The sequence below is a fragment of the Ixodes scapularis genome, unplaced genomic scaffold, assembly GCF_016920785.2.
Source record: "Ixodes scapularis isolate PalLabHiFi unplaced genomic scaffold, ASM1692078v2 PGA_scaffold6__148_contigs__length_123643588, whole genome shotgun sequence".
Taxonomy (NCBI): Eukaryota; Metazoa; Arthropoda; class Arachnida; order Ixodida; family Ixodidae; genus Ixodes; species Ixodes scapularis.
In genome coordinates, this window is record NW_024609881.1 from 60,954,517 (window position 1) to 60,966,860 (window position 12,344).

The 12,344-nt window shown below is 45.0% G+C and overlaps 1 protein-coding gene across 1 annotated transcript; it reads right to left on the minus strand.

Annotated features, from left to right (window-relative positions):
- Positions 1 to 7,371: 7,371 nt before the first annotated feature.
- Positions 7,372 to 11,875, minus strand: LOC120844575. Its single transcript, XM_042294781.1, has 3 exons — positions 11,856 to 11,875; positions 11,568 to 11,752; positions 7,372 to 9,033 (listed from the first exon to the last, which is right to left on the minus strand). Exons 2-3 carry the CDS (start codon positions 11,733 to 11,735, stop codon positions 7,372 to 7,374), a joined length of 1,830 nt encoding a protein of 609 aa, XP_042150715.1. The 5' UTR covers positions 11,736 to 11,752; positions 11,856 to 11,875.
- Positions 11,876 to 12,344: the final 469 nt, after the last annotated feature.

Below are 12,344 nucleotides of genomic sequence, written 5' to 3' on the forward strand. Positions count from 1 at the left end.
CCCGTGAATGACTATCGGGTGCTTTGACTCCGAAGCAGCTCTTTCGGCGTCCATTTAATGTTCTCGGAGTCGGTCTTTGAGGCATCGCCCCGTTTGCCCGATGTACCTGGTCCCGCAGGACAGGGGGATCGCGTACACTTCCTTCGGTTCCTCTCCTTCCGCCAAGATTTCTCTTGGCGGAAAACCCGCCCGCCCGCTCCCACGGAGCGGGCGGGTTTTGAGGTTGAAGCCGAAAATAAAGTTCGCTCTTTCCACTTTTTTTTTTGCGTTTCCTCCTCTCCTGCCCTCCTTTCCTCACTTCACCGCCCTCCCCCGATGGGCCAACACGGAGAATGGATTAGGAGACGCCTCCGTTAATCCGGCATAACCCACCGTAGAGGGGGCGTGCTGCTTGACTAAAAATTATCTCGCTGCACAAAAAAAGAAAAAAGAAAAAACGTCGCGGGCAGCGATTTAATGCGCTTTGCCGGATGCGTAATGCTTCGTCCGCCTTGAACAAGCTGGTATGCATTGGACTAACATTTTTCGAAGCGCGGCAGGTTTAGTGTAGGTCCTATCATAATGGTCCTGCAAGACTTCCCTGTCCGCCACAAGCTAGCCAATAATTCAAGGACATAACGACAGCAGCGTATTCAAACAGTGTAAAATAAAATGTATATAATATTTATAAGAACACCATCGTCTTCACTGCTTGGCTTTCAAATGTTTAGCGCCGCAAATAATCGTAATCAAAATATTTTTATAATTGAAGACCCCTCGTTGTGCATCGAACCCAAAATTACGCTTACGTGAAACATGATTCGGCGCGGGAGCAACTCGAGTCACCGTAATTTTTTTTTTTTTAACGTGGATTTTGTTTTCTAATCTAACTGAGGTACCACTCGCAGAACACGAATCGCATACTTGGAAGGATCTGAAAACTCATATAGCTGGTTGAGTGAATGCAATACTACCGCATTCGTTGAAGCTCGATTTGTTGATTCGAACTTCAACAAATCACACGCACCCATTCTCCCTATTTCTGTTTACCCAGTCATAGTCGTTCCCTCACGGTGCAATACGAGTACAAGTAACGGCAGTTTATGCAATGTTGACGATACACAGCCGTGATCGCACGGTTTTTAGAAGCGCTATAGAACGAGCACAAGCGTCGAATTTCGGTACTCTGATTGATTTCTGTCTTCCCGCCGTGACACCACACGAGAAAAGCGATTTCGTTCTGTCTGTGAAACTAGGAACAAAGAAATCAAGATATAATCCCGTAATAAAACAACGCGAAATGGATCTCTGCAGCCAATACCCAACCGTTCGCGAGGTGACTGGGCAAAAGCATATAATACCTCCGTGCCTTTACCCTCTGCGCACCGCCAGAGAGAGTCATACAAACTCCTTTGCGATATTATCAACACGATTGCGTTTGCAAGCCGGTAGTTGGACTCGGCTGGGATTCGTCCCTTCTGACTTTCATAGCTCTCTATGAAACCAGAAAGGTAGATACTTTTCTCCATTGGGTTGGTTTGCCCGGGGCCTCCAGTTATTTACGGCCAAAATCACACTAGAGGCGCTTCAGCAATGTTTACTCTGGTCGACACACGTGCTCCTTAAAGATGCCTGTCGTCAACTCTTTCCCAAAAGATACTTGAAGAGCCAATCTTAGAGGCCGACGGATAACGAGGCCTTAGACCTCAAAGAAATTATAACAGAAATTTGGCGTCGTCATTCCCAAACTGGTTGCCGGACGAAATCCAGGGTTGGTAATAGTAACATAAGATACGCACGGCAGAATTCCCTGCCATAAATAAAATGATTTGGCTAACGCCAATGTAACGCGAAATAGGTGCAAAGAGTTTTGCGATAGGAAGCGTAAACCGAAAAAAAAAGGAAAAAAAAAGAAAGAAAGAAAGAAAGAAAGAAAGAAAGAAAGAAAGAAAGAAAGAAAGAAAGAAAGACTGAAGAAAAGGAGAAATTAGAAAAAAAAATCTCTGGTGACTTGGCCAAAAAAAATTCTGTTCATGTGATTTTTCTTGCCACGTGACCAAACAAAAAAAAAACGAAAAAAAAAATAACACGAGAAAAAAAACCATTCCCTGCCCGGTTTCGAAGCTAGGCCCTCTTGATCGTGAAACTAACGCGCTATCCGTTGCGCCAACATAACTTTTTTTTTTATTTCTTTATTGCAGCCAACATAACTTTTTTTTTTCTTTCTTTATTGCAAGTTGCGCCAACATAACTTTGTCAGTAATGCTCACGCATTCCCACATCATAGGCGAAAGCTTAGGTGCCTTCGCAGTTTTTCATGCATGTGTTATTTTTATTTGTGGCAAGGGTTCACGTCCAGAATGCTTTTAGAGTTTTCGACCAAAACGAGTTTTCTTCATCCGAGTCACCTTCTAGAACCAGTAGACCGCACTGGGTCGTCCGGCTAATCAAGCAGCTATTTTCAAATTCTCTGGCGTGCCCGTCCTCGGATCCGAGGTCGCCGTCTGACAAGCTTAACTTTCTTCCACCTGGTAGCCGGAACCACCACGGCCAGCTTTGTTCCGTCCCCACTCCCTCTCGAGAGGATGGCCTCGCCCCGAGGCTAATCCCATTCTCTAAACCTCCTTCCATCCAACGCTTGACCTTTCCCTCCCCGTCCCCCAGCTTCGGGAGAGAAGGTTCTTCTCTGCAGAACGTCCCGTTTGTACAGCGGCTTTAAAGTTCAGAGATTGTCCTGTCTTTATCGTCCCTTTTGTGTCTCCACTTTTTAATATTTAAAACGTATCAACACGCTAAAATAGGACAATTTCCGGGATTTCATTTTCATCCCCCAAGTGTGATGCGGGAACCGCGCCATAGAGCCACGGTCGTTTCCGCACTTTGTTATCGCTAGGATTTGACAGTGCTCAATCACAATGCAAGACACGCACAGAGCCACGCTCGCTTTTGCAATGCGCCGCATAAAGGAATGTCCAAACAGGACACGACTCCGACAAATCGTGAAAATTGAAGCGGGCTTGAAGCGGGCGCTTCCGCTTCAATTTTCACGATTTGTAGGAGTCGTGCGTTTTGTAGTGTCCAGTTTGGACACCCCTTAATAATGATATATCTTGTTGAGACGTGCGCACATCCGTCTTGCGCAGTGTTAGCTCAATGGCAGCACCTTCTGTAAAGGCGGATTCACACCGGGGATAGCAGTCGCGCGATCCAGCTAAATCGCATCGCAAAAAAAAAAAGAAAAAAAAAAGTAATTAGTTGGTCAATTTGGCGTGCGCGATGAGCGAGTCCAATGCCTTCGTTGGCGAGTCGCGTCTCAAAAACTCTCGCTCCGAACGCCGTTGGTTAGCTCGGCCTCTCCGCGACTAGAGTGCATCGCAAAACGTCGGGTCAGCAAGCGACTGCTCAAAACCCGTCACTTTTTGCCCGCGATGGTCGCTTTTGCGATGAAATTTATGGCGCGACTAGATCGCATCGCCGGTGTGAACGCGCCATAATGTCGAACCAGTCTCGCGGCGCGTCCCGATATTGGCTTGTGTACCTACGCGCGAGTAAAACATCTGGCACAATTTGCGTTTGCAAAGCCTGCTCCAGCCGCGTCAAAACATTTAGCCAACCTTTGGACTGCAGAAATCAAGAGACAACCAAAATAAGATAAAGTTGCCAGCCGAATAAAACTTGATTTCTATTTAATTAAGATGAAGACCACCCGCGTACATCAAATACCTCATCAGCCGAACTCCAAGGCAGTAAGCCTAGTTCTGGCACTTGTTTGGCACCTTTGGCCCGTCGCTGCCAGATCACAGCCAAACTATCATGAAGCGAAGCCTAACTTGGGCACTCGCTTGGCGACTTGGGCCCAAAGATGCCAGATCTCAACCTAACTACAAGGTAGTAAGCCTAACTCTGGCACATTTGGGGCGATTTTGGCCCAAATGTGCTAGGTGACAGCCGAACTGTCAAAAAGTGAAGCCTAACTTTGGCATTTATTTGGCGATTTTGGCCCGAAAATGCCAAAGCTCTGCCGAACTACAAGGTAGTAAGCCTAACTCTGGCACATCTGTGGCGATTTTGGCCCGAATGTGCCTGGTGACAGCCGAACTGTCAAAAAGTAAAGCCTAACTTTGGCATTAGTTTGGCGATTTTGGCCCAAAAATGCCAAAGCTCTGCCGAACTACAAGGTAGTAAGCCTAACTCTGGCACATCTGTGGCGATTTTGGCCCGAATGTGCCAGGTGATAGCCGAACTATCAAAAAGTGAAGCCTAACTTTGGCATTAGTTTGGCGATTTTGGCCCAAAAATGCCAGAGATCTGCCGAACTAACGGGCAGTAACCCTAGATTTGGCATTTGTTAGGCGATTTAGGCCAGAAGATGCCAGATAATAACCGAACTACCCGGGAGCGAAGCCTAAGTTTGGCACTTGTTTGGCGAATTAGGGCCAAGATACCCAGACTGTTGCCAAGGGAGGTCAGGTTTGGCACTACTTTGGCTTCTTCGGGCTTTTTAATGCCCTAAACTGCCAGACGCAAGCCAAGTTTTGGCCCAGAACTCGGTGCTGCCTGGGTTGACACCACTGAGAGCCTATAGCTTGCATTATAAAGTCTCTAAGGTAACTGACAAGGTGAGAACAGGGAGGAGCTTCAGTTGTCTCCCCTCAAGCTTGAGTCTTCCCCTCGAAAATGCTTCAACATCTCGTGCACATCCAGCACGCGCATACTGCCAAAGCATGGTGGAAGGCATAGAGCGCGCGCTGAAGGCCGGGTGTTTGAAAGACACGCCATGCCGCTCTCGCTCAGTCTGTGAAAATAGTAACATCATTGAGTTTAAATATTTGAAAGCGAACAACTCTCATGCCTCATCTATGCAGATAACGATAATACACCGCGGCCAGCTTTATCAAAAGTAGCAGACACATCGGCTGATTTCCATTCTTTGGAGTGGGAACCCACCAAAAACAATGGTGAAAAGAACAAAACAAAAAAAGCATGAATTTACACTGTGCATTAGGCAGGACAAACAAATTTCTTCAGATGCATCGAAAACATTTATTCACAACTTTACACAATTCATTGCCAGCTAGAATACAGCTAATGCACTTTATTGGGGGCTGCAAAGTCGCACACAGATGAAGCAATGAACCTGGCTTACAATATTTTAGATACAAAGTGCGCACATTCTTTATCACAGCAATGGTACAGCAGCTATCAACCTCAGCACAAAAAGTCAAGCATTGCTTAGGGATGTACATTAATCTTAAGGTTTACATATACCACTAGATGTATGACACTCAGTGAATTCATGAGTATAATGCTGTGAACTTCCATTTTTACATACAAATTAACCCCTTCCAAGCAGCCATATTTTATGCTGCCCATAAAGGAGTAAGCAGCTACCTTAAAATGAACCAAGAATTGATTTGGTGTTTGAAGTTCACTAACTTCTTATCAGTTAATGGAGAAAACAAATCTATAGCACAGGAAATAAGGAAAATTGCACTGTGAAATTAAAAACAAAAAAACAAAAAACGCTATTTTATTTCTTTTATTCCTTAAAAAGATTTCTGCCCGTGATACAAATAGAGAATGCCAGCCTTAATTTAGCTTAGAAATTGGATATGAGATTTCTAAACAAAATAAAGAGGATTGAAAACAATTAAACCAACCCTAGAACAACTTTTGTTGCTTCAGGATATAAACCCTGAATTTTCATAGCATGAAACATAGTACAGCAACAGAAGTAAAGAAAACAAAAACAGAAGACCAGGGACACTGCACTGACTCCCAGCTGTCATATTAAATAGAAATATATATTAAAATAAAGACAGAAGAAAAAAACTATGCCACAGAAAAACACAAAAAATAAAAATGCTCCATTAAGCACCAGTGCAGAGACAAGATGTGACACACATGCCAGAGATATTCCACGTCAGATTGTGCCTTGGGATAAGGTAACTCGTTCAAAATACAAATGTGCGATTGTCGTTTATGGTTGTGGTCAATCCTACCAAAACGTCCCTAGCAAGTTCCCACTTAAAATTTGGAGATAATTGCAAAAAACTGAAAGATGGGTGCTTCTTTGGTCATCATTATGCAGATGCATGCCATGCGTATTTCCCAACTATTACGAAATTGAGGGGTGGTACTTATCGTGGCATGGTTTTTATCATGGTTTATCATGGCATGGATTTCAGTATTTTACGGTACTTGACTATTGGTGATCAATATGTTCAGTCGGAACTAGAAGAAACACGAATAGCGGGTGCATGGTTTTTGACCTATGCTGCATCACCTAAAGGCATGACGACGAAATTTGATATGCACTGAGCGAGAACTTAAGACATCAAAGATGGAGCTGCACATTCCCAGCCGCAATTTACCATAAAATCCCGAGAGATAGCCCACCTAACACCAACCGCAAATCAGCTGAAAATATGGAGTGGGCTAACTTTCAATGTACATTCAAGAAAAGTTTGAAAAAAATTCCTATTTTTAGGTGGTGTCCCTTCCAAGCTTGTAATGGTGGTGAGGGGCAATGAAGCAAAGATGACTGTACTTCCCAGTCAGCAGCGTTCGCTTATATCCCGCCACAGTGAACAAGCCGCATGTATGACGAGGCCCTCATTGACCCCAGCACTACTATTACTAGGAGTGGGCTGTGTTTCGGTGTTTAAAAAAATATAACAAATCAAGCCAAAAATAGGGATGCACTATCTTTCAGGGTTGGGGCATCTCCCGGGATTTTGCTACTGCAGGGGTGCAGCATCTTCTAAAAACCAAGCACGGTCTGTTCGCATTTGGTTTTGTGTCAACTGTGCATTTAAATTTTCACTTCATTACCCATTTATGGTTTCCTTTTGTCGTTTTCTTCTGGCTAAAACAAGGAATCTGGTAAACACCCAGAACTGCACGTGAGTTTATGCAGACTCTAGCACAAACGTTTCCCTTACAGTGGCTAAGTAAGTGTGAGTAGGACAGCAGAGACACACACACTTTTGTACAGACCTAGCATTAACTTTCAAAACTTGATTAGTGTCATTAACTTCAACAAACTGAAAAAATTGCCCTCACTGAACCTACTCAGTACGTTGTTTTGAACATGTTGTGCTCTTACATACAAATCAACTTCCTTTAAGCAATCACATTCTGTGTGGTCTTTCGAGCAGTAGGCGACTATCTTAGTAATGCGACCAAAGACACCATCTGCCACAACGTAAGAATTTTTCCTCCGAGATTTGTCCAGTTCAGCAGTGCAGAGCTTAAAACACCCAATTTCAATCTTTTTGTACTGTCTTCCAACATCCCTAACTTGTCCTTTCCCATAAAAATGAATGAGGCCATTGCGCGTGTACTGGACTTTCAAGTTGTATCCCTTCAGCAGGGCCTTAAATAAGTGGCTTATTTCCCCCCCTCTCCCATTTGATGAGATGTAGATCTCCAAAGTCTTGGTAAGGCCTGGAGCAAAGAAAACTTGTCCACAATTTGCATATGTGGATAACGAGTTCCCTTCACAAGCCGCCCCAGTTTCCCATTAATGGACTCGAAGGGGTATAATGAGTAGCCCCAAGGCGGGCCCCACTCCATTGCACTATCGACAAGATGTATGAGCAGGTGTGTGTTGTATGGAACATGCTCTTTGCCATACAACTCCTGATACTTCTGGACAAAACCAAACATGGTGACCCTAAGGTCTCGGAGCTTTTGAATACAAAGTGATGGACCTAACAGGTAATGCATGATCTCAACAAACTGCATCCAATGGTTGAAATATTTCGAAGGAAGGATTCCTTTCAAAACTACAGGGGAGTAGTACAGCAGCCAGTTTCTCCATTCCGACGATTTCCACTCTTTCATGACATTCAGGGATCTGGGCAGTCTTGACATTTCCCAGATGGGCTGCAAGCCCATCAGCTTAGCATCCATATCCCTCATAAAGGGACGCAGGTTAAACGCGTCACGTCGCTTTGCCTTGAACCAGAGAAATGTGGTGGATCGCACGAAGCCTGAACATACGGCATGCATGTAATCTACCACAAAGCCTGTATTAAAGCTAAAAAAAGAAAGTAGTAAAAGAACGCTTGACCCTTTTACACCACAGCTTGGTTCGCCTTTACGCGCTTTGCGGGCATGCTGCGAGAAAGACTCGTGCGTCCTCCTTTTGGGAGGAGCAGCACCGGCTGGGTACACACGAGAATTCCCCTTCCCCTTTTCCACTACCTCGCCGGGCTCCTCACACCATGCACATCCATATGCACCGTTAAACTGTGTCATCTGCATGAGTTCGCACCTTGCAACGGTGTCCACCGTGCAAGGCCCTGGGAATACCTTGGATACTCTGGTATTCCCTCCCTTGTCGGTCCATGAGATGCCACTCGACGACAGCTCATTCAATGCTTTCACAAAGGGCACAAGGAATGTATTCATAGATGGTTTCCCTGAACCAAACCATAGTCCAAACAATTGGAGCTTTTGCATTCGCTCCCTAAATGGAAGTTCATTAACTTGGACAAGCAAGGGCCAAATTCCAAAGTTGCTGCTTTCAAAAAGCGGTACACCATCAGTGTTAAAGGTTATAGTTAGGTCATCTGCACCCAGTGGGAGCCTACTGCAACCAAGACTTTCAGTCACGTCTGTTACATCGTACGACAAACGGTGTTTGCCTAGGATGCTGCCATCGCTCGTCTCAAGCATCTCACGGATTTGGCTAGCAAGATCTAAGGTAAAAAAGTAGGACAACGACTTCACAAGGTCGTTTTCAGAATGCTTCATACCACACTGGTTACAACAGGCCTCACCGTCGCTAGGACCTAATTCTCCAATGTAACCCATGCAGCTGCTACAGTAGAAATGCCTAATCTTCCTACCCACACTTCCAGCAAAATGCTTGAAAAAGCAGTATTTTGTTGTAGGATACTTTGTATCCTTTGGTAGATGAGAGTCAATCAGCTTGAGTACGCTCTCCGTGGCTTCCTTGGATGAACATTGCCGAAGACTGTGGCCCATTACCATCAGGAGGCTTTCTGCCATTGACAACTTGGCTGCTGGGTATAGCAGCTCATCCTGAACAGAATTTCAGTCACGTGTTAGAATATTTCACTACATAAAAATAACAAGAAAATAAACGGGCTATGGGAATGCATGATCATATCCAGAAAGCAACCCAACAAAAAGAACAGAAGACCGCACAACACCCCCTTCTTTTTTTTTTTAACATGACCAAACCAATGAAAAAGTGGATAACATAAATAGAAAGAACAGAAGAAACAGGCTACCTGCTGAACTTTCAACAACCTTGAAAACCCTGACTGACGCTGTGGTGGCTGCTCTCTGTAGGTGCTACTAGTGCCACTAAACAAGCTACGCTTCAGAGTAAAGGCACTCGCCCATATTTTGGCTTAAAATCATGGTTGCCAGTTATCTGAAGGTTTATCTGAAATCACAGGAAACCATTTTTTGTCCTCGAAAATGTTTACACAGTTCGAGACAAAGCAAAGCAATACCACATGAGCTTCCGAACGCTGAATCTAATGCTGAGGAAGTTGCACTTTTGAATCATGACGATCGGCAGTTCCGCCTGCTCTGCACAAGCACCAAAATGGCGGCACCCACAACAATGTCGGGGAACGAGGTGCCAATACTCTGCGCAGCTCATTTAGTGGCTCTAGGTGTTACATCTGTTAAAAACAGAGTCTGGGAGCAATAATTAAAATGATAGTTCTGTGTCATTGACCTTTTAAGTGTGTTTGCAAAAGCAGTCGAGGTCCTATTTGCCAACTTGTGCATCTAAAAAATTGTGCGGAATCGGATATGAAAATAATTTGGCAGAAACACGAAGCAAATGAAAAAGACAGGCCTTGTAAGCACTATAATTTGTTGGCCTAGTTGTTTGAACATCACGAAAATAGAAAGTGCCAAGTACAAGGACAATTGGAATACTACACAGGACAAATGCTTGTCCTGTGTAGTCTTCCATTTGTCCTTGTCTTTTGCGCTATTTTCGTCTTGCAAGCACTCTTAGATGTAGCCTCCATATCAGCGACCAAAGCCAGCAACAGGATAAGAAAACAGCAGGTTCCTATTTACTGAAGTAAAAGAAAATGAGAGCAGAGAGTCGGCACTGTTTTTGTGTTCTGTATCTTATCCCTGTGTTTCTCCTTTCCAAAGCCCCTTCTCCGTACCTGTGGAAAGGAAAGGAGAAGGGGCTGTGTTCCTTTTCCTCTCCTGCTCGCCTCTCATTTAGGGGAAACGTTTCTGCTAAATTTAGCGGAAATCTTTCCCCCCTAAATTTCGCAGAAACATTTCCCCGCTAAATCTAGCAGAAAATTTTCCCCACTATATTTAGCGGGAAATTTTTCCACTAAATTTAGTAGGAACGTTTCCCCTAAATGAGAGGCAAGCAGGAGAGGAAAAGGAACACAGCCCCTTCTCCGTAACTTTCCCTTCTCCTACAGAGATGCACTCTAATTCGGCATTACAGGGAGTTGTAAACGGCTTTCATTTTTTAAAGTTGTTTTAAGTGTGTGCCGCATCATGTAAAACTGGGAACTTGAGTTACACAAGTTGCTTAGATGCTGCTTTGTCACTGACCTTAGTTTCATGCCTTAGCGGTGGAAAGAACAGTTTTCTGGACGGGCTAAAACGGATATCTCTGGTGCGGTGTCCAAGCGAGCATCTCTGTTGTGTAGAAACGGTCACTACTGATGGGAGCGACAAACATCTGCAAAGTGTCCCTGAGAAGAATTCCTCGACTGTGTGGACCACTTTCTCCACTTCTCAATTCAAGTGTGGAAACCGACCACCTGCCCTTGGTGTCTCTTTTCGGGAAGGTGGAGTTGGACATGCTTCCACACCCCATCCAACGTCTTTGCCTCAAGCTCATGCAGTATCACTTGAGGAGTGAGCAGTTGGTGTTCTGAACAGGCGTGTCAAGCGAGGCGTGCATGCGCCTGAAATGTCATAGCAACAAGTTTTTTGTTTTATCCTTTTTTTTTAGTTTTGTTGGCAGGAGACGCTGTCAAAAGAGGCTCCTGGGGCATGTGCCAACAGGACTTTATCTGGTTGATCAGGTTGCACCATTCACCGTGCTGCGTGTCTTTACCTATACAGTATCTTACACCGTCACAATGTTTTCCAAGATTTTGATGCTATTAAATTCCTTGTTTCGTTTCGCAAAAATGCAGCTGCCATGTTTCCCTTGAGAAAAATATTCTCATTCAAGTTCTGAATCTATTGCCAGGTCAGCTGTCTACTCCTTGAATTGAAGAATATTGCATCAATTATATAAGTTCAGGGTGCAAAACAGAAGGAAAAGCATATTGCAATTATTGTACGCAATCAGCATTCCAGAACGAATATTTTAGCCCCTAGCATTGTGTATGAACAAGCAACCGTTTTGGTTTCGGTTTAATCGTTGTGCGCCAGGCAATTTTGAGCTTTCGTCTTAAACAGGCCTCTCAGTTTAGGGAAGTAAATTTTCAAAGCGGCCGAGGCAACCGCTTCCTGCGCGCGCTCAACGTCAACCACCAATAAAACGTTTTGTGAGGTTATGAAATGCTCAAGGGCAAAGAGAAGTTTAGACGTAACAAGTCACAAACCAGCTCGCTTCTTGACCCCGGATTCGGCGAGGTAGGAGCATCCGACTCATCTTCAGAATCAGATGATGACGGGTCGGATGAGTCCTCCGACGATGACGGGTCCGGCGAGTCCTCCGACGATGACAACTTGTTCCCGGTCTCGTCCTCGCTTTCGGCTGCCGAGTCCATCGCAGCCGCCGTGTCGACTGTGATGGGACAACAATGATTTTCATTATGAGTGGTGAATGCCCGGATGCAATCGTGTGGAAACCGTGGAAACAGAAAAGTTATAATGAATATATAACCCACCACAAGCGCGGTGGCCGACATCTGCATTGTTTCCGTCGCTGTTGGCACACGATTGACTCTGTGGGGTCGCAGCTCTAGTGGCTCCAGTGGCTTGAGACTGGCCAGGTGTGTCGTTGTCCTCAGCATGGTTCTCGGAATCGTTCGACTCAACAGTAGGACGCTCGACAGTCCGACGATTCTTTATGCGGCACTTCGAGCGGATAGGAATCTTGCAATTGGTGTTCCAAAGGTATTCGCTGTACTGTCGCTTACCAGGCATTTCAGATTGCAAACGGCATCGGCGGCCTCAACAAACAGCAACAACCGGACCTTACGCCTCGCTGCTCACGGAGACGGCGGAAAACGCAACAAGCGAAAACTGCGAAAACGCCGACGCTGCCGACGCTACGACGCTACGTCAACTGGATTCGGTTCGTCCCTTCGCCACTCGCGGTAGAGCTATAACTCCCGCCGAACAAGAATATTATTGTACGTCACACATTTGCACCA

Excerpts from the sequence above, each read along its gene's own strand:
- LOC120844575 (XM_042294781.1), bottom strand. The coding sequence starts at position 11,735 with ATGGACTCGGCAGCCGAAAGCGAGGACGAGACCGGGAACAAGTTGTCA. Across the intron at positions 9,034-11,567 it reads CGGGGTCAAGAAGCGAGCTG|GATGAGCTGCTATACCCAGC; the intron begins GTTTGTGACTTG and ends AATTCTGTTCAG.